Source organism: Labeo rohita, chromosome 24 (genome assembly GCF_022985175.1).
Source record: "Labeo rohita strain BAU-BD-2019 chromosome 24, IGBB_LRoh.1.0, whole genome shotgun sequence".
Classification (NCBI taxonomy): Eukaryota; Metazoa; Chordata; class Actinopteri; order Cypriniformes; family Cyprinidae; genus Labeo; species Labeo rohita.
Window position 1 is genome coordinate 14,314,290 of NC_066892.1, and position 22,741 is coordinate 14,337,030.

At 36.4% G+C, this 22,741-nt stretch overlaps 2 protein-coding genes across 4 annotated transcripts in view; both read left to right on the forward strand.

The window, feature by feature from the left end:
- The first annotated feature begins 468 nt into the window (after positions 1-468).
- nktr (natural killer cell triggering receptor) lies at positions 469-17,087 on the forward strand. Of its 3 annotated transcripts, XM_051097978.1 has the most exons (17): positions 469-602; positions 2,957-3,035; positions 4,905-4,979; positions 6,093-6,200; positions 6,297-6,341; positions 8,350-8,437; positions 10,013-10,042; positions 10,130-10,275; positions 11,564-11,774; positions 12,315-12,473; positions 12,712-12,799; positions 12,993-13,141; positions 13,255-15,936; positions 16,021-16,104; positions 16,190-16,246; positions 16,333-16,425; positions 16,508-17,087. In XM_051097978.1, the coding sequence occupies exons 2-17, from the start codon at positions 2,978-2,980 to the stop codon at positions 16,572-16,574; spliced, it is 4,140 nt and encodes a 1,379-aa protein (XP_050953935.1). In that variant the 5' UTR covers positions 469-602; positions 2,957-2,977; the 3' UTR covers positions 16,575-17,087. The 3 variants fall into 3 exon arrangements, with proteins under 3 accessions (XP_050953935.1, XP_050953936.1, XP_050953937.1); XM_051097979.1 differs by lacking the exons at positions 469-602; positions 2,957-3,035; positions 4,905-4,979 and adding an exon at positions 6,608-6,635 and having other exon boundaries at positions 6,125-6,200; XM_051097980.1 differs by lacking the exons at positions 469-602; positions 2,957-3,035; positions 4,905-4,979; positions 6,093-6,200; positions 6,297-6,341 and adding an exon at positions 6,348-6,635.
- A 532-nt stretch (positions 17,088-17,619) lies between these two features.
- The window catches only part of zbtb47b (zinc finger and BTB domain containing 47b), a 33,375-nt gene continuing 28,253 nt past the window's right edge, over positions 17,620-22,741 (forward strand). The window contains exon 1 of the mRNA XM_051097987.1: positions 17,620-17,897. The gene's annotated coding sequence lies outside the window, so the exon portion shown is untranslated. The remainder of the gene's footprint in view (positions 17,898-22,741) is intronic.

The window sequence follows — 22,741 nt, forward strand, 5'->3', positions numbered from 1 at the left end:
TGATTTATATCTGAGGATCCGTTTCAAAATGTCAAATACAGATTTATTCTAATCTCTGTTTTTTTACAGACAGTATATATTAAAAAAAGAATAATTAAATTAGCTAAGATGAAAAAATAAATCTTAACTACATTCGTCAAGAAATACAGCGTGAATAATATTAACTTATATAAATCATTTTCGATATTCTCGTGGCAGAAGAAACAACTATTTTTGATATTGGTAACTGTTGGCTTCCGACAGTCGGCGGCTGTGCAGCATCTCAATGTAAAGCGGAATATAAACTAGAGAAACACTGTTGCCACGTCCTCTTTTTTTAATCCCCTTATAAACTCTAATCAAATTTCGTGGGTTACGATTTTTAGGATTATATACAGAAAATATTCCAGTTGGAGAGGAAAGATATGTGGTTGTTACAGTAGTATTTATGAAAATGAATCAATTTATCAATTTATCAGGGCATTCTTTCACCACACCCCTCAAACAAAAACATCATGCTCGGTTCTCATGAGAGATCTGGCAACACGGTAGGAGCTACAGCGGATAGCAGACAGAGCGGGTTTAGTTTTTAAAAGCTTTTTGCCCTTTAACTACTTACGCAGGTAAGTGTAATGCAATTAAACGTTACGTCTATGTCAGCACTACGACTATATGACTATATCTGAATCATACTTTTTTTATATAATTAAAAAATTGCCTTTGAAGATCCCTTTCCGGGTTCTTAAACATTACCAGTTAGCATTGAATGTTAAACAATGTTAGCCTGCCATCAACCAAACGACTTTAGCCTGAAACCAAAACATTGAATCGTAGTATCTATAGTTATATTTTACAGTTGAATAAAAAATTGTTTTTTGTTTGACTTCACTCATGAGGTGTTGTGTTAGCTAAGTTAACGTTACGCTCCATCAGTTTAGCCATTGGCTAACGTTAATAGTCTCAACGAACACCTCATTTTGCATTCTCTGAAATGCTTTAGTTTAATTTAAGTTTGTTAATTGATACAGTCATACTTGTGATATTTTTTAAATTGAATTTAAATTTAAATTTTATATGTAAATGTGCACATTATGCACATTTCTTTAAACCTCTCCATGACTGCTACTGTCATATTGGTGTAAATAAACGTGTTATTGTGTTTATGTGTTATGTAGTACAAGTCGGCCTGATCTACATTATGTAACCTGTCTGAGAATGGATTATAACTGCAGATATTGTCTGTTGTTGTTGTTAAGAGTGCCCTGTGTAATGCTGTTGAACATCAACTCTGTGCTTATTGAAAATAATTATGCAACCCATGGATTTGAATCTGCAGAAGTCATGTAACTGAACGCTGCTGAACGTCCTTGAAAGCATTAACAGATGTTTTGTTCTGGAAGAGCTTACTTGTTAAATGAACTTTTAACATTGATTTAAAGTTGTCAAGTTTTAATCAATCTCAAAATTTCACTTAAGCAAGCTATTCTAGTTCAGTTGGATCTGGGAGGGTCTTATGTATTTAAGGTGTTTTCCAGATCTGACACATGGAAGTGTTCTTTTTCTCCTCCTGTGACATTCACTCTGACATTTGCCATTTTCCCCAAGCAGACAGCCTGTGTTAGCAATCAGAGAACTGATAAACAGAGTTATTTTGATATGGGAAAGCAGCTGGCATGACATTTTCCGCAGTTGTAACATGATATGTACCATAAGGAAGTTCAATAACTTCATTCCCTTCTTGTAATTTGAGATGTTGTGTTAATCTGATGGCAAGTCATTCCACTGCTCAGCTAAAAGACTTGAGTGTCTGTGATTCGAGAAAATGCTGTTTGACGTGCCGTGAAAAGTTTTGAGACAGATCCAAGATTCGAAACAGATTTGGAGAAATTCAGCCTTACATCTCTTGCTCACCAGTGAATGGGTGCCATCAGAATGACAGTTTAAACAGCTGATAAAAACCTCTCAAGTAATCCACATTACTCCAGACCATAATGTGATGTCTTCATACCTTCATTGCTTTCGGCTAACGTAGAGTCCTCTATCCATAGTATTGTGTTCTCAAAAACAAAAAAAAGTAATATTGTCTGAATCAGGAGAGAAATATGCACAGATGAAGCACAGTTTAAAAGCAAAAATAGTTCTAAACAAATATATCAGTGGGTTTTAATGTAAAAAGATACTGGAGGATGCACTGTTATGAATTATAAAGTGGTATGTTGGCCAAACGTGTCAATTTAAAGTTAAAACGCCTTTATGATGGGCTAGTTTCTTATAGAAATGCAGCTTTTCACTTCACAAGGTGGTAATTTATGGACTTGAGTCGTGATGATTGCTTGTGGATTATTATGATGTTTTGCTCAGCTATTTGAACTCTCACTCTCACTCTCATAATGCTAAATGTAATCAACAACTGATACATACAACCAAGTCCCAGACACATTTTTTTTCCCCTAATAATCTATTAAAACTATTAGGTACGTCACAATACAAGAAGAAATGATCTGTCGCTACTTCTATTTGTTTGAGTTCTTGTTCTTGTTTTGGTCGTTACTAAACAATGTTTTGAGCTCCTCCCCAATCAAAAGCTAAACTGTCTCTAAACACAGCCCAAAGATAGCACACATCTGGTTAAACCAGGGTTCCTAGTTTAGGATGACAGCACACATCACGGCAACAATGTCTCATTCTTCACACTAGGGTGGCGTCCAACAGCAGACCCGGTGACAGACAGAGCAGTGCTCGAAAAAGGGGGTGGAAGTTGAGGTTGGAGGGGCATGCAGGGAGATTTGCATTTCATTGGTTAACCAAAACACTTCCCCAATCTCAGTGTGTGACTTTCTGTTCACTTTTTGTTCATGTCACCTGGAGAGAAAAACAGTATCCTGGAAGATATCTGAAATGAAATGTATTTCTTTCTGGCATAGGTGATTTGGAAATACAAGATTTAACAGTGTTTTGCTGTGATTTTACACTACAGGAAGCCCACTCTCTTTACAGAATGGGGGTGAAAGATCGCCCTCAGTGCTATTTTGATGTGGAGATCAACAGAGAACCAGGTAAGACATGACAGTGATTTCTATTTGGTTGTAAAATAGTCTTGTCTGAAGGTCAAACAGTACATGTTTTAATAGAGAAACGCTTAAAATGTTTTCTTTTAGATTACATTCTGCAAATCGTAAATGTTGAAGTTTTTATAAAAGATAAATAGTTAAACCACATAGTAATAAACATCAAATAGTGAAAGTAAAACATTAAATGTGCATGTTTTGTAATGGCAGTTCTAATACCTGTTCCAGTATACAGTATGAGAAGCTGTTGTGGCAGTCCACACCCTGACCTGCAGGGCTCTTTTAATGAACCACAGATGTAGTGTGCACTAAATAACGTCTGGGTTTCACCTCAGTCTACCACTAATGATGTGTTTTAAGAGAGATGTCTGCGTCATAAAACCAAAACCTCTTATTTTGTGATTTTACACCCCGTATTTTACAAAGCAAATGTTTTAACACCCTGTTTATGTTCATTTTGTTGCTTATAAATAAAATGGATAAGCCTAGCTTTATGTACTATGCAAAAACACACCTAAATTTAAATGCACCTATATTTGAATATAAAGATGTTCAGTGTTGCACTACACTGAAGTTAACATGAAAGTTATAGCCTGTAAGTTGAATTGCAATAGTCACACTAATCTCATAATGGCTTTCTTTAAGCAAGCTTAAATCTTGCTTTAAAATATGCTGGTTTTAGATACAATGCAAAAGCACACTTAATTTGAATGTGCCTGTATAGTTGAAGTCAAAAGTTTACATACACCTTGCAGAAAATGCAAAATGTTAATTATGTTATCAGAATAAGAGGGATCATACAAAATTCATGTTATTTTTTTATTTAGTACTGACCTGAATAAGATATTTCACATAGAAGACGTTTACATATAGTGTACATAGTCCTTTTCAAAAGTTTACATACACATTCAGAACTTTTTGAATGTAAAGATCAGGGTAAATTAAATTATTTTGTCTTCTGGGAAACATGTAAGTATCTTCTGTTGATTCTGAAGGACAGTACTAAATGAAAAAATATGATATTTAGGCAAAATAAGAAAAAACATCTTCATTCTGTTCAAAAGTTTTCACCCCTGGCTCTCAGTGCATCGTGTTTACTTCTGAGGCTTCAGTGAGCGTTTGAACCTTCTGTTCAGAAGCTACAGAAGATACTTACAAGTTTCCCAGAACACAAAAATAAGTTACATTTACCCTGATCTTCAAATCCCAAAAGTTTTTACCCCCTAGCTCTTAATGCATTGTGTTTCCTTTTGAAGCAAAAGTGAGCGTTTGAACCTTCTGTAATAGTTGTATATGAGTCCTTCAGTTGTCCTCAGTGTGAAAAGATGGATCTCAAAATCATACATTCATTGTTGGAAAGGGTTCAAACCCAAAGACTTTGTGGGACCTGAAGAACTTTTCTGAAGAACAGCAGGCAGTTTAACTGTTCAGGACAAACAAAGGACTTATGAACAACTATTACTTAACAAACAAAAAAAAACACAGCTGTGGATCATCCAGGTAACAACACAGTATTAAAAATCAAGTGTATGTAAACTTTTGAACAGGGTCATTTTTATAAATGCAACTACTGTTTTATCTTATTCAGGTCAGTACTAAAAAAAAAATTCATGCATTTTGAATGATCCCTCTTATTTTGGTAAAATAATTCACATTTTCCAGATTCTGCAAGGTGTATGTAAACTTTTGACCCTGATTGCATTTGAATGTGAAGGTTAAAGCCTATAAGTTGAATTGCAGTAGTCAAACTAATCTAAAAAAGGCCTTTTTATCATTAATTTTAAAACTTATACACAATACATACAGGTGTAAGATTTGTGATCCATGATTATAGTGTTTTCTTTTGCTTTCTTCCAGTTGGACGAATTGTCTTTCAACTGTTCTCCGATATTTGTCCCAAGACAAGCAAAAATTTTCTTTGCCTGTGCACTGGTATGTATACCTAACATAGACTTTGTATTTAAACCTGTAAACAACTCCTTTAACCAATATTCTCTTAGGAAATTATATTACTTCACACACACACTTAATTTGTTTTTTTTTTAACACAGTCAACCTTGGATCCATTTATAAAAAACATTTTTTTTTTTACATAGCTCTTTTATACTATTTCAACTTGTTAATCGCAGTGAATATAGTCAAGTAAGCTGGCAACCAACCTTTATATAATACCTATTCATGTCCAATTATACAAGCATAAGCTTATAGGGCAATAGCACAAAAATAAACCTGGAGGTGACTAAATCCTGGCTGTATAATGACAAGTGCAGGTGTTTTGCTGACAGCACTGAAGAATGAACCAAAGCTGTATTTACAGCCTGTTCCTAGAAAACAAAAGCCACATTAAGTCTTGCATTGAAAAGGTTTAGTCGTAAATTACAGCTAGTAATGGTTTGGATCAATACAGGGATCTTTTTTCTCACCAGCTGAGATTGAAATAAGAGACACATGCCTTCAGCTGACTGTTGTATTGCATATATGCCAATCCCCATGGCACCCACACCCTCACCCACCCGTATTCATTTCAGTTTATTGGCATCTCTTCCATGCTGATCGGATAGGATTAACCTTTTGGTGTCTCTGTAACTGTATACTTCAGAACTGAGTCCAGTTCAGAGTACAGTACTTTATAGTATTAGTATTAGTTTGTTAAAGGGATAGCTCACCCAAAAAGATAATTCTGTCATAAATTACTCACCCTTTATGTTGTTCCAAACCTGTAAGATCTTCGGATGCCGCATGGACTATTTCAGCAATGTCCTTCTTACCTTTCTGGGCCTTGAACATAGTAGTTGCATTGCTGTCTATGCAGGGTCAGAAAGCTGTCAGATTTCATCAAAAATATCTTAATTTGTGTTCTGAAGGTGAACGAAGGTCTTATGGGTTTGGAAAGACATGAGGGTGAGAAATAATGACAGAATTTTCATTTTAAAGCAAACTATCCTTTTAAGTTTGTCTGTGTCTTTTTAAGAGCTTAGTCTGTGAAATGTTGGTTTTTGGTTTGGTTTATGTAATCAAAAATATATTTCTTTGGTTTGCTTGCAGGCGAGAAAGGCAGTGGCAGAACTACAGGGAAAAAATTATGCTATAAAGGCTCAACTTTCCATCGAGTGGTAAAGAACTTCATGATCCAGGGGGGTGATTTCACTGAGGGTATGTGCAGTGATCCGGATATGTGGAGATCTTATGCCTTTATTAGTTATATTGAGTTGTCTGTTCTTGTAAGTGAATGTGATTTTGTTTGCTTAGGCAATGGAAGAGGAGGAGAATCTATATATGGTGGTTTCTTTGAAGGTAAGCCATTTTTAGATGTGTTCTGTTCTTTATCAAGCACTCCGTAACCTTAATTTGAGTGTTTAAACAACTTTTGCATGACTTGGGCATCTCAGTTCTGTGCATGCATTACCAGTCATAGTTTTTATCTCGCCGTAGCTTTTGTTTTATTCCTGTGATCTTATAATGATCTTCTTTTTGAGTCAGCATGGAGAATAAGGGCTATTTATTTATTTAAAGGTCCAGTCTTCTTGCCTAAAATTTTCAACATATTCTTTTATTTATAGAGATTGTGGTCTTTTGCAAAATGAGAAGGTAAGAGATGTGCACAGTGCAGTAACACAATGTAGACTAAACATTCCTCATTCCCAATCCTTAATGTGAACCATGACAAAAACGTCCACGCTGCACAGTGTGCTCATGGATATGTGGACCATGAAATTGATTTGGTTAACTGACTTCTCTTTTTTTGATGGTTTATTTAGTTTCTTTCTTTATTTTTCCAGGATGGGTTGTCATAAAATGTAATGCTTCTGAACGTAATCCAACTTTTAAAAGGATTAGTTCGACCAAAAAGGTCATGTTCATCTCTCATGTCATTCCAAACCTACATTCCTTAATTTAGTAGAGCAAAAAAGAAAATTTAAATATCGTGCTGGTCAATCTTTTCCAAGCAATTGTAATTAACTTTTACAATACTTCTTTATAAAACTTTTATGGATATTTTACATCTTTTTTGAAGCTTGAAAGCTGAAAAGCAAAAAGCTGTATGTGATTATAAACTTATCCTTTGGTGTTCCTCATCACCTGAGTTGGAATGACATGAGAATAAGAAATTAATGACAGAATTTTCAGTTTTGGACGAACTGTTCCTTTTGTTGAAACAATTGGCCCAACTTGAAAAAAGGTTTTGATGTACACTTGCGGTCAAAAGTTTTTGAACAGTAAGATTTTTAATGTTTTAATGATTTTTAAAGTCTCTCCTGCTCACCAAACCTGCATTTATTTAATCTAAAGCACAGCAAAAAGAGAAAAAATTTGAAATATTTTTACTATTTTAAATAACTGTTTCTATATGAATACATTTAAAAATGTAATTTATTCCTCTGATCAAAGCTACATTTTTAGCATCATTACTCCAGTCGTCTGTGTGTCACATGATCCTTCAGAAATCAATCTAATATGCTGATTTGCTGTTCAAGAAACATTTATTATTATTTTTATTATTATTATCAATATTTAAAACAACTGAGTACTTTTTTTCAGATTTCTTTGATGAATGGAAAGATCTAAAGATCACCATTTATCTGAAATAAATACCTTTTGTAACATTATACACTATTTAAAAGCTTAGAGTCAGTATAATTTTCTTCCTTTTTTGGAAAAGAAATTATAGAAATTAATACTTTTATTTAGCGAGGATGCTTTAAATTGATCGAAAGTGATAAAGACATTTAAAATGTTATGTTTCACATAAATGCTGTTCTTCTGAACTTCCTATTCATCAAAGAAACCTGAAAAAATTGTCTGTTTTCAACATAATAACAATAAATGTTTTCTGAGCAGCAAATCAGACTGTTACAATGATTTCTGAAGGATCATGTGACTGGATTAATGATGCTAAAAATTCAGCTTTGGAATCACAGAAATATATTACATTTTAAATATACTCAAATAGAAAAGGTTATTTTAAATAGTAAAAATATTTCAAAATTGTACTGTTTTTGCTGTACTTTAGATCAAATAAATGCAGGCTTGGTGAGCAAAAGAGACTCCTTTAAAAACATTCAAAATCTTACTGTTCAAAAACTTTTGACTGGTAGTGTAACCAGTAGTTGTTTTAGTAGAAAATCTCTCGCTTTTACACTAAAGAGCATGAGAAACACTCAAGAAGCAGCATAGAAGAATCACTGATATCAGGTGTTCATGAACATCTCTTTGCCTGCTTCTGTCCTTCTCCTTAACACCACTTTTCGAAGCATTCGACAAGCACTCAGTGTCCTTTTCTGTCCGTATCTCTCTTCAACAGATGAGAACTTTACTCTCAAACACGATAGAGCCTTCCTCTTGTCGATGGCCAACCGTGGCAAAGACACAAATGGGTCCCAATTCTTCATGTAAGTACTATTTACTCTGGTATAAAACACAGAAAGGGTGTATGTGTGATTAGAAACAACCATTCATCACCAGATCTTCTGCTTACCATTTAATATGACTGACTGGTCACTATTAAATGACACATGCGATACGTATAGATTATGTATTCCCTCAGTATTCAGATCATTTCTACACAACTCTTTTGCTTCAGTCATAGCCTTAATAATGATGTGCGTACGAAAGCCTGTATGTGTTTTAAAAGCTTGGCCAAAAACCACAAAGAGCATCTGGGCTTTTAACTTTGACCCAAGTGATGTACTTGCATCAATCTCAAGTTGTTGGCAACATCAATCCAATTTTTAAAGGAGAAGTTCACTTCCAGAACAAAAATTTACAGATAATGTACTCACCCCCTTGTCATCCAAGTTCAAGTCTTTCCTTCTTCAGTTGATAAGAAATTGTTTTTTGAGGAAAACATTTCAGGATTTTTCTCTATATAGTGGACGTCAATGGTGCCCCCAATTCTGAACTTCTAAAATACAGTTTAAACGCAGCTTCAAAGAACTCCAAACGATCCCAGGCGAGTACAATTTATATACTTTTTAACCTCAAAGGTTGGAAGTTCAAAATCGTGGGCACCACTGAAGTCCACTATATGGAGAAAAATCCTGAAATGTTGTCCTTAAAAACATAATTTCTTTACGACTGAAGAAAGAAAGACACAAACATCTTGGATGACAAGGGGGTGAGTACATTATCTGTAAATTTTTGTTCTGGAAGTGAACAACTTCTTTAAAGACCACTAGTGATTTTTAATAGTAAAGGAAAATGGTGAAGACAGAACATTTTATTTGTTCTGCATTAGTAGAACAATCATCTTAGTTTCCCCTTTTGCCGTTCACAGTCTCTCTAACTTTCCCACACTTCCTCAATCTCTCTACCACATATATACATTTAGTTTGGAGACTCTACATAGTCTACATGTTCATGTGGGATGCAGGTGCATTTTCATCTCCCTTTTCCCTTGTCAATGTGCATTTAGAAATATTTTATAATCAGAAAGAATTCCTTTTTGCCTACAAATGTATTACAATTTTTCTCTTGCCGTTTTTGTGTAAAATTTGCAGAAACTCTAGCATCCTGCTCTACCAAGGTAAAGTGTCTCTCCAAGGCTGTGCTTCTCTCTCCTGACTGTATTTCTGGTTGCTTTTAGCTAGCACTGGCTTCTTATTTATCTTTAAATAATTTTTACCTCATTAAAAAACTGTTCTACCAGCACAGAGAACCTGAGGTCTTTCATTGATTGATTTCTAATTGAAGTTGTCCCTATGATATTTCTAAACAGGTTTAATTGGTTTTGTCAGCATAATGTTGGCAGAAGTTGGACATGTTCCTGTTCATCATTAGTATTTATTCATCCAGCCAATGTTATTTTGCAAGCACTGCTGGTTTTAAATTCCTCAGTGTTTGAATTGTTTCTTACAAATTTCTTCTTGATGACACACTGAATGCTTTTTAACTAAATTTATTTCCCTTTATCTTTCCCTACTCACATGTCCCTGTTGGACGACCTGGACTTCATTACCTGACAACAGAACTACTAAAACAGCACCTCATCTAGATGGGTATGTTCATAATGATGTATTAGGAGTAAGGTTTTCCCCTAAATCCTACAATTTCTTATAACTGTAAGGATTGTTGGTCTAATTTAGAGTGCATGTGGTCTTCGGGCTGGTCATCTCTGGCTTTGAGGTCATAAAGAAAATCGAAGGGCTGAAGACCGACTCAGCCAGCAGGCCCTACGCTGACGTCAGAGTGATTGACTGCGGACAGCTGATTACAAAGTCTGCTAACGACGGTAAGCTTGTTCCTGAGTGTGAGAAATAAACTGGGAATTTTGGCTTCACTCCTTCCGCCTGTCACTATGCTGTCTGAATTTGTCTTTACCTAATGGAGAATATTTTTTAATCCATACATCAACTATGTTATGGAGTGAAATACGGTGTTTAAAAATGGAACTGTGAAAGGTCAACAAAATGACGGGTGCTTTGAAATACTGCAGGTGCCAAGTTTAATACACATGGTTACACTGTGTCCTAACCATGCGTGACGCAACAAAGCGTCAAGTAACAGTCACATCTCTTCCATGTTGAGTTTTTGCCTTAACCACACACAGCAAGTGATGTGCAGCCAAACCTTTTTTCCAGTCACTTGATTTCTATTTTTATCATGTCAGTCTGAGCAGATATTTATGCACTATTCTGTGCATATCATGAAAAAACTTTCAGATGCCAGAATGACGCACTTAATTAACTGAAAAAATGTTAATTAAGTGTGGAATATTGGACACCTCATACACTTAACTGTCGCATCTTTAATTACTTACTGGAGGGGGAAGGGCTATTAGACTTGGATGACAGAGTAATCTTATATAGTTCATACACTAGACAGTTAAAGGGACAGTTCACCCAAAAATAAAAATTCTGTCATTAATTACTCACCCTTATGTCATTTCAAACCCGTAAGACCTTCGTTCATCTTCGGAACGCAAATAAAAAAATTTTTTTTATTAAATCCGAGAGCTTTCTGACCCGGCATAGACAGCGACGCAACTCGCGTTTAAGGGCCAGAAGGGTTCTCGTGAACACGTCAAAGGCTGACACCGAAGAGAATAAATTGTTAAATGAAGCCGTAATTTTAGTTTTCTTTGCGCACAAAAAGTATTCTTGTAACTTCCTAAAATTAAGGTTGAACTACTGATGTCACATAGACTATTTTAATGATGTACTTATTACCTTTCTGGGCCTTGAATGTGGTAGTTGTGTTGCTGTCTATGCAGTGTCAGAAAGCTCTTGGATTTAATCAGAAATATCATAATTTGTGTTCCGAAGATGAACAAAAGTCTTACAGAATTTTCATTTTTGGGTGAATTGTTTCTTTAAATGCATAGTGTATAGTGTACCATATGGAACACAGATAGTGTTGTTCAGTATATATTGTTTATGCTGTGCCTTGTACAGAAAGCTCTGGCACAAAATAAATGCACATGCTTTGCACATTGATAATGTAGTCATACATAAAGAGAATGAAAAAATTACATTCTGTGGTGTACATTTTCAGACTGAAGTTTGATGTATCTTCTCTAGTTCTTCAAGGCAAAAGAAGGAAAGCATTCCATTCTGAGGATGACTCTCAGAGTTCCTCTGAGACATCTCAGTATTCCTCATCTGATGGAGAGTCTGACAAAAATTATGCATCTCGAAAGAGGAAAAGAAACTCAAAGAGTAAGCTCTCAAAGAGAAAACGAAGAGAGACAAAGAAGGACAGAGAGACAAGTAAAGCAGCAGGACATGAAAGGTAAATGATTGTAACCAGTTCCTGATATGCACAGTGAAAGTTTTATTGAGTTTTATTGAGTTTTATGCATTGCTAAGAACTTCATTTGGACCACTTTAAAGGCGATTTTCTCAATATGTTGATCCTTTTGCACCCTCAGATTCCAGATTTTCAAATAGTTGTACCTTTGGCCAAATATTGTCCTGTCCTAACAAACCATACATCAGTGGAAAGCTTATTTATTCCACGATCAGATGATGTATAGATCTCAGTTTTGAAAAATTATGACTGGTTTTGTGGTCCAGGGTCACATATTTGCATTTATTTGTTTTTAAGCCAGTGATCTATAGGAATAACACTTTTGGTATTAGCCTGTACTGACACTTTTCAGCTATCACAGTCACGGTAAAAATAGTACATTGATATCCTTTTCAAACCCAAAGGAGTCACCAAGGAATAATTTAGAAATCTGAGCTGATGTTTTGTTGATGCTTTTTATGGTCGGCCTTTGTTTTGGTTGTATAATAGAAATACACTGCCTACTCTTGTCCTGATTCACAGTCATGCTGAGGGAGAGATGGCGGAGGAAGATGATGGTGAGGCTGAGCAGAATGTAAAGCGGGAGAAGCCTGTGGTTCGACCAGAAGAGATCCCACCCGTGCCAGAGAACCGTTTCCTGCTCCGCAGAGACATGCCTACCCAGGAGGAGACAACAAAAACGTTTGTCTCTTTTGTACAATTCAAGAAACAGATGTTCCTCATTTCACTTAAACATCACGAGCATCCTCAGTTATTAGATAATATCTGACATTCTCTGGGCTCAGATTTTAAAGCATTACTATAAAACCTAAAGTGATTTATATTTTAGCAGCTTTTGTCCTTGTTTAATGATTAATGTTTCAGCTTTGATAATATATATTAAACCAGTCTTGCAACTGATACTTTTCCCCCCCAATAGGGCTGTGCAGGACACAGCCGTGGCACCAAATGACACCAAACCAGCTGTCACAAAATCTGGACGCAAGATCAAAGGCCGTGGTACTATGGTATGGCAGCTGTAAAATACATTTATACCACATACAGAAGGCACTGAGTGACACTGAATAAAGCACAGTGGACAAAATGCTTTTTTACAAACCCAGCTGTTTTAGTTATTATTATTAAAATTATTTAATTTGAATGATTTCACATTGACTTGACCATGTTTGAAATGCTGTTGCTTTTTTATTCCCTCTGCAGAGGTACCATACACCCCCTCGGTCGAAGTCCCGTTCAGAGTCTGAAGGGGAACGGGGGAGCAGTGAGACTCCTCCACATTGGAAAGAGGAAATGCAGAGGACCAAGGCTTACCAGCCCCCCAGTGTGGAGAGATGGAGTAAAGGAGAAAGGTGTGTTCTTACACCATTTGAATGATCATTGTGAATTTCAAAATTATTGTACGTGCCAAGCTAATTTCTGGTTTATATAAAGTTTATATTCTTTTGATTTTTTCTTCAAACAGATGGGATGACAGAAGTGACACCCCAAGGTCTAGGTCAAGATCAGAAGAGCATTCCTTAAGTGAGGCTTCTGTATATTCCAGCCACCATCGATCTAGAAAAGAAAAAAAGAAAAACAAACGCAAGAAGAAAACTAAGAAACGAAAGCACTCAAAGAAACATAAAAAGGACAAGACCAAGGAGACCTCCCACTCTGAGGATGAGTTGTCTGGGTCCTCAGGCAAGAGGTCAAAACACTCAAGTCGTGCTGAAAGGAGACATTCTCGATCACGTTCTCGTTCTTACTCTCGCTCGTCGTCGCGTCACTCCCACAGATCGTATCGATCAGAATCCGAAAGGAGACGTTACTTATCGAGCTCTTCTAGAGATTCACGATCTTATTCGAGGTCCAAGAGCAGATCCTATTCCAGAAGTCACTCAAGGTCTGATAAGCAGGTTCGATCAAGTCGTAGTCATTCAGGACGGTCTGTTACACATTCTAGGTCTCGTTCTCGATCTAGATACAGGACAAGGTCAAGAACCAGATCAAACTCTAGGTATAGTTCAGAAACCCCACCACGTTCCAGGAAAAGAAATGAGCTGAGATTCTCTCGAAAGTCAAAGCCTACAGAGGGAGGTATTTCCAAATCAGACAAGCCTGTCTCTAAATCAGTTCAAGGTGAAGAACCTAAAGCCCAACCAGCAGCAACTTCAGAGAGTGTCTCCGTGTTGCCTTTGAGTGACAGTCCACCTCCTTCACGATGGAAACCAGGCCAGAAACCCTGGAAACCCTCTTACGTCCGCATTCAAGAGGTCAATGTAAAATCAGCCCCAGCTTCAAATGCACTAATCAGCCCATCATCAAATGTACCTCTGGAGGAAATGTCCTCTCTAAAGCCAGACACAGCTGTTAGTCAAAGGGACCCCAGCGGCAATAACAATAATGTAACTGATAGGCTCCTGCAAAGCAGTTTGTCCAGGAGCAGGTCACCTAGTCAGTCACGAAGTAGGAGCAAATCACAGAGTCAGTACGGCAGCAGATCTTCATCCTGCAGTAGGTCAGAATCTTATGATTCATACAAAGAAAGATCTACTGAAAAAAAGAGAAAACATCGTAGATCTCACAGAAGTAGCCAAAAGAAGGACAAGCATGCAAATCACGGTAGTGGCCATAAAGATTCATCTCCCTCCTCAGAGGACATATCAGATAATCCATACAGTGCTATCCACGGACACCAGAGAAACACACTGAAAGGCACGAATCCCAGTCAAAGGAAAGAACCATTAGTGGACAACAATAATGCATCTGGATGGGAAAGTGAAGGAGAGAACTCAAGTAAGACTAATACTGCTCTGGAACGCAACCAACTCCCTATTAAGCATGAAGGACTTACTGAAATGAAAAAGAGACAAATTCTGTCTCGTTGCTGGGAATCTGAGAGTGATTCTGAAATGCCAGACAAAAAGGTAGTTAGTGATGCCAAACATGTGTCTGAAAAAGAAGAGGGAGAGGCTAGTTCAGAATCGGAGTATGAATTCCCTTTATGGCCACCTAACAAGTCAAACCAAGGTGCAGAAATGTCTAATGAATTAAAAAATGATGAGGAACCATCTGCAGACACAAAAACTTCAAAGCACAAGAACAAGAAAGCCAAGCGGAAGCACAAGCACAAGAGAAGGAACTCTTCCAGGTCTGGATCTCGCAGATCCAAAGCCAAGAAATCCAAGAAGCACCAAAAGCCGAAAGAGACATTTCACTGGCAGCCTCCACTGGAGTTTGGTGATGAAGGGGAGGAGGATGATTCAGTCACACAAGCAAAGCAATTTCACATAGCAAATCCTGATGCTGTAAATGACAGCACAAAAAGGCGTATTAAACCTGGAAAGATTAAACCCCAAGTTTTGGAAAATAAGAATGAGGATCAAGGGACTCTCGAATCATCACAAGATGCATTTTCAGTAGAGTCTTCTAAAGGAATTGATGAGAATGGAAAGATGACTGAAAGCCAAAAATCAAAGCTAAATAGCAATACTGAAAGAAGTCCAGCTCAGAGCCATCTAGAGATCCATACCAATCGTTCAGACACTAACTTGGCAAGTAGCAAACCAACAGATGCAAATAAAGCTGACGTATGTCCTCCAGAAGCTAAGCAACCAGGTCCCAAAGCGATTGGCTTTTCCCCTCTAAAAAGTATTCAAAATAATGGTAGTGCACTAGTTCCACCTCAAATAGAAAAAGGAAACTCTGTAAGTACTGGATCTGTTTTACCTCAAGGCAGTCAGCCAGAGGAAACTGCACCCGGTGACAGTTCCTTCTCAGCAGTTGAAAATAAATGGAAACCTTTGACAGGCATGACTGTTGTGCAGGCCATTACCACAAAACCTTTGATTACAAAAATAAATAAGCAGAAGGATCAACTGGAAGGAAAGACCCAAGGTCTCAAGATCGAGATCAAGAGCAAAAGTAGAGTCCGTCCGGGATCCTTATTCGACGAGGTACGAAAGACGGCTCGGTTAAATCAGAGACCCAGGAATCAAGACAGCTCAAGCGAAGAAGACTCCATTCCGGCAACAGGAGAAAGGGCCGGATCCCACTCTCGGAACAAGTCAACGTCCGTGTCCAGTCACAGATCCCACCGCAGAAGTAGGTCCCATTCATACAGCCGCTCGAGGAGCAGGTCCAGAAGCTACACCTACTCTTCCAGGTTGGTTACAAAAGACGTTTTATGTCTTCATGTGTCCAATCTTTCAGGTCAAGTCAATTTTGTATGTTTTACTGGTTGACACAGGAGCTACAGTAGAAGTAGAAGCAGGAGTAGATACAGCAGAGGACATTCTCGTTCTCGAAGTAGCACCTACCGAAGATACCGTAGGTAAGTGTTGAAACATATTTATCTAATGACGTCTAATGTCGACTAAGATGTTTTTAATTAAGATGCCATGGTGATCTTGTTGCAGCCGCACAGACAGTAGAAGTCGTTCTAGAAGCCGGTACAGAGGTCGCCACAGATCAAGGTAAACATTGAGCCAAAATTATTAATGCATTTTGATTGCAATCCTAGTGTCGCTTAATGATTCTCAATTATGTCCTGGAAATGCAGGTCTGACTCTTACGATAGTGATTCCAGCCGCAGCCGTAGTCGTAGCAGGAGAAGAGGGCGTCGGAGAAGCGAAAGCTCTGACCGCAGGTCCAGGTACGTCATAAATCCATGTATTGTTTGAATTTGATAACGTCCCTCACTGAATCTAATTCTTTGATGCTGTCTTCCCGTTCAGGTCGTATCGCTCCAGTCGCAGTTCCTCCAGGAGGCGGAGTCATAGCCGAAGCAGTCGATACAGCTGAGCTGAACTGTAGCATTAAGTCTTCCTATCGTCCTTCATATGCTTTTCTGATTGAATTGCTCAGTTTAAGTTTGGTGAAGTACTGTATCATCATTCAATGTGTAATTCACATACATCCTGCTGTATTTTTTCAAATAAGTCTATGAATGTACATTCGAAACAAAAACAGTCACTGCTTTATTATGGTACACTTTTTAGTACTCCTAAGAAAAGGAGCATATAAACTTTTCAAATGTAAATCCAAGGTTTCATATCAACAGCCACTTACCTCAGTACTTAAAACATGAAAATCTGTGAAATGTAAGTCACGTTTTGACAAATCAGTAGTAGACATGATTGGGAAATGTTTAGTTTTGACAAATGAATGTTTTGTTTTAAAGACTGCCCTCAGTGCATTTTTTAATTTGTACATAAAAACTACAAACGTCTTGCTGAATGTATCTAGTGCTGCTTATTGATACACCATTTAAATGAATCTTGCCACCTGTAAATAAAACTACATTTGTTTGTGAAATCCTTCAAGTGTTGTATTTATTTTGTGAAATAAATTTGTTTCAGTGCTTCCTCTACATATATACAAAGTTACTATTGGGGGAGCTGTACATCCAGAATTCACTTTTGGCTGTTAATAAATTATTCTAGATGTACTACACATACTAATAATCATCAAAGTACAGTTTAACCACAAAGAGCGATGTTACTGCTTCCTAACTTTTCCACACGACAGTTCCTTCGCTCCTATAGCCTCATGGGATGGGGTTTACTGGTTGCTCACTTCAAAATCTCAGCAGGTACAGTATGTCATCTGATTTAAGTTTGCCTACTCTATCACAAATACTGTATACTCAGACATCCTCACTGTTTAGTAAAAAAGTATGCATATTTGAACACAAGGGATATGGATTGTTCTGGTTGCCTGCTGTTTCAGGATGGTGAGATGCTGTCAGACATACAAGGTCATGAGCACCTGGGAGACAAATGCTTCATGTCCCCACAAGGGCAGTTCGTATTGAATACACGTTTTTAGCAGTAGATGTAGACTAGAGCCCAGGCAGGGGAAAAAATATCCAGTGCAATGGCCCTTTAAAACTTCTGACAAAAGCCCATATGATCCCTGAGCTCCAATCACCAATTCCTACTGCAAAAGCAGCCTCTGCATTTTTGTCTGTCTGAATGCTGCTAGCACGGCGAAAAAAAAACAGTGAGGGGAAGGAAAACTGAAGAAATGTGAAAATCCAACGTACTATTACATGGCGAGCGGAAGTCCTGCGCAAATGGAGTTATTCGCGGACTCCTTCGATGCTAGAGACCTCGGATCAAAATGGTACAGTAGACAACGACATTTTGATCATTTTATATCCATATTTTATCTCTTGTAATTTTAAACGACTTGGCTAGGCCGTTGAAACTTGCAATAGTTTGTCCCGGGATGTGTCTGAGTTTGGAATATGTTAGATAACGCGATGTCGCCAATAATTTTGACCGCGAAATGAAGTTTGCTTCACAGAACTTGCACAGAACGCCGACAGCCACCGAAATTGGAAGGTTAACAAGAATGCAATGGCCACAATAGCTACATTGTTGCATTTAAACAGTTAAATTCTCTCATATCAATGTGGAGGATCACGTCGTGACTGGTGCATTTTATAGATATTGATGCGTGCAAAATTAAAATTTAATTCCAAATATACTTTTGAAATGAGAGACTTTGTTGTACGGGACGAGACCGAATTCATGTCACAACACTGTTAACTTCACATGACCTTATATTTGTTGATCCCCCATCCATAGAGTTCATGTTTCAGTTGTGCAATAACTGCGAGTCTCCAGATAAATACTTAAGGCGCTACACATTTTTTAGAGATACAGGAGCTTAGAAATATTATACTTTGAATGCCATTGAAATTAGTTTATGATTAGAAAAAAATTCAAATGTTTCTACTTCTAGATACAGTTAGATATATCCCAGAACAAACGTAAGTTTGCAGCAAATACTTATTATTTGTAATAATAATAATAATAATAGTCACTAATGTTTTAGTGTATTGATGAAGTACTGTCAAATCAGAAACAAAATAATACGCTACCAGTCAAAAGTTTTTGAACAGTAAGATTTTTAATGTTTTTTTTAAAGAAGTCTCTTCTGCTCTCCAAGCCTGCATTTGATCCAAAATACAGCAAACGCTGTAATATTGTGAAATATTTTTACTATTTTAAGTAACTGTTTCTATTTGAATATATTTTAAAATGTAATTTATTCCTGTGATCAAAGCTACATTTTTAGCATCATCACTCCAGTCTTCAGTGTCACATGATCGTTCAGAAATCATTCTAATATGAAAAACATTTTTATTATTACCATTATCAATATTTAAAACAGTTGAGTAACTTAAAAATTAATACTGTTAATTTAGCAAGGATGCTTTAAATCGATCAAACGGAATGATAAAGACATTTATAATGTTACAAAAGATTTCTATTTCAGATCAATGCTGTTCTTCTGAACTTTCTATTCATCAAAGAAACCTGAAAAAGTTCTACTGAGCTGTTTTCAACATAATAAATGTATAATAAATGTTTTTCGAGCAAATCAGAATATTAGAATGATTTCTGAAAGACTGAAAGATCATGTGACTGGAGTAACGATGCTAAAAATTGAGCTTTAATCACAGGAATAAATGAAATTTTAAAATATGTTCATATAGAAAACAGTTATTTTAAATAATAAAATATTTAAAAAGTTGTACTGTTTTTGCTGTACTTTGAATCAAATAAATGCAAGAGTCTCTTTAAAAAACATTACAAATCTTTTGACTGGTAGTGCAAAAAGTAAACATTGTTCTGCATATTGGTTATTCTATATATGTGTATAAATTAAATTATTTCCAGAATTCACTGAAATGGAGAAGAAGAAAAAAATAGGTTATGGAACATAATGAATCATTTTCTTTAGTATCTTACCGTTTTTTAAAAATCCTCATCCATACCTAACTATATATATATATATATATATATATATATATATATATACAAAAATAAAATTGTTAAATAAGAAGAGAATGATAAATGAGATGTCTTAAAAACAGTTTGTTTCTTTATCAGAACTTTTTTTTCTAGTATTTTAATATTTTATTGTCTTAGTAGACAGAGAAAGATCATCAGAGAGGTTGCAGCGATGAAAGCAGTGTTGATTTTAGGAATGCAGCATTATTGTAGTACAGTGGTGCTGTAATCCAGAGGTCTCTTCACATCTGGAAGCCGGGTTAATATTTGGGTCAGGTCACTGCTTTAGTGCCACGACTGTATCTTTTTGACCTTTGCTTGCTCGCTTGACTTTTTTCACATGACCCTTAAAAAGTGTTATTATATTTGTTATTTATACAGTGCGTTTCCTCTTTGCCTGTAGTAGACAAAAAGTGCTTATATATGCATTGTCTATTGTTAGTTGGCATGTGAAATGAGTCAGAACCCAAATAATTCATTACGCCCCCTTTGATGCATTTTATATGAGAATATAATCAATTTTAGACAATCACTGCCAGATGATAACATTAACCAGTTTAATTTCCAAACACTCTGTAATAACAGAAAATGAGCTGAACTTTTTGACCTGCATCTTGCACTTTCTGACTAGTTCTCATTGCTAAGTACTGGTGGTAAAAGCACCAAGGTTTTAAATGCATGCTGAAAAAGCCTATGACGAATGAATAAATGCATCGAATGCACTGTACACTGATGATTACCTAAAATGAACCTACATGAATTGGCCCTTTGTTAACTGTTCCCCATGAAAGCGCTCATGAAAATTTGTGCTTTAGGAAGAGCTGAAATAGAACGACTCCTGCTAAACTCTGCAGTCTTGTCCTTTAGTGCTGCGGCCTGGAAAAAAGCATCATGCTGAGGGTTTTTATGTAACCATCTATTCAGGACATTCCTGCCCACCCTTGACTTTGAGGCTTCGTTGTCTCTCAGCGCACTGCTGTTGGGGTCACTTAAATTCATGTGACAAGTGCTTCTCGAACGGCTCCCAGCATTCAATTCGAGTCATGTTCTTATTATTATCGACGTTGAAAATGAAAGTGATGCTTAAAGGAGAAGTCCACTTCAAAAACAAAGATTCACATATAATGTACTCACCCCCTTGTCATCCAAGATGTTCATGTCTTTGTGAACATGCAAAGAAGATCAAACACCCTTAACAAAAAAGGTAAAACAGCGATATAGGACGATTTCGAAGTTGAGGGAGAACATGAGATGGGAGTTTTTTGACATACCCTAACTGTCATGAACCGGAACAAAAACAGTCCAGGCAGTAAGACAAGAAGAGTAAGACAAGATCAGCATTTGGCATTAAAAAGTATATAAATTGTATTATTTTTATTAAAATAATCGATCGTTATGCTAGATAAGACCCTTCTTTCTTGGCTGGGATCGTTTACAACCGCATTTGGGATCGTTTGAAGTCGCATTTAAATTGCATTTTGAAAGTTCAAACTCGGGGCACCATATCAGTCCGTTATATGGAGAAAAATCCTGAAATGTTTTCCTCAAAAAACATAATTTCTTTACGACTGAAGAAAGAAAGACATGAACATCTTGGATGACAAGGGGGTGAGTACATTATTTGTAAATTGTTGTTCTGGAAGTGGACTTCTCCTTTAAAGCGATCACCCTCACCCTCAAGCTGTTCCAAACCTGTATGAGTTTCTTTCTTCTGTTGAACATAAAAGAAGATATTTTGATGCATGTCTACAGTAGCCATTGACTTCCATAGTATGGAAAAAAATTATGTAGAAGTCAATGGCTACCATCAGCTGTTCGGTTACCAGCATTGTTTAAAATATCTTCTTTTGTGTCATTTAATGTATTTTTAAGCTAAACAAACACATTTAATTCTTTCTCCTTGTTGGTTATGGGAATGGTTGTCAGGTTCAGTTCCTCTTATTACTGCATACTTAGGTCAGAGTCTACATGGAGAGGAGTTGGCCCATGAGCGGAGTTAGCAGATCTGTGGCAGTTTGTGTTTGTGCTTTATGTGGCAGAGACATGCCAACTCCACAGGCTCTTCTCTTGGCCAGAAGTCCTGACTCAGCTCCTGCTCGCATAGCTCAGGCTGAATTCTCCTGGCAGTCCTGTTCTGGACATGGTAACGTAGCAGATCGCAGTCTACAATCTGATTATTCAGTTCCTGCACTGGATAAAATGAAGTTCCGTTACAGCCACACTTTGTGCTTGCTCGGCTGTTTGAGAAAAGTGGGAGAAACTGAAGAAATCTGACAGGGTCATATTTCAGTGCAACATCGAAAGGAGGATGGTAAAATATTTTGATAAAATGATCAAATATTTGGATAAAAATTATTCTTTCCCCTAAAGTTCTTATCCTAATGAAGAGGCATTTAACTTATTTTTTTAAGTCTCACTGTTCTTATTTATGACTCTCATTATTGAAATTCAGTTTTTTGTACTATAATAAAGTAAATTACTGTACATTAACTTTTCAAAAGTTTTGGGTCGCTTAGATTTTTTAAAAATGTTTTTGTAGTCCCAAATCAAAAATACAGCAAAAACAGTATTATATTACAAAACAAGACTATTATTATTACTACAATATTTCTATTATATTATTACAAGACAAGACCAATTTTTGACTTAAAAAGCAGCATTTTTTAAAAATAGAAATATCTGAATATTTTATATATATATATATATATATATATATATATACACATAGAAAATACAATTGAAAGCAGCGCGATCTAATAAAACATTTTTGAGGAACTACTACTGTATGTCTGATATTACATCTTTGCATGCATCATGGTGAAAGCTGCTGTTCATTGTTTTTACAGAACATACATAGTTAATAATAATCTTTTTTTTAATGCTTTTTCATCTAATTATTTCTGAACATATATTATATGTAAGACAAGTTTGTATAAGATGTAGTTGAGGTTCATGCATTTTTCATGCAGTTTTCTGCAGAGATATTTAAGAAGTGATTTGTTTAACATTTACATCATGTTGAAAACTTCAGGTGTGGTTAAAAATCATTAAAATTCAAGAATCAGTCAAACGTTTTGAAAAAAATCGAACATTTTTTGCCATATCGCCCAGCCCTAGTAGCCTGTTTGTGCGCCTCCCATTAAATAAATCGCAGTAAGCTTTGTG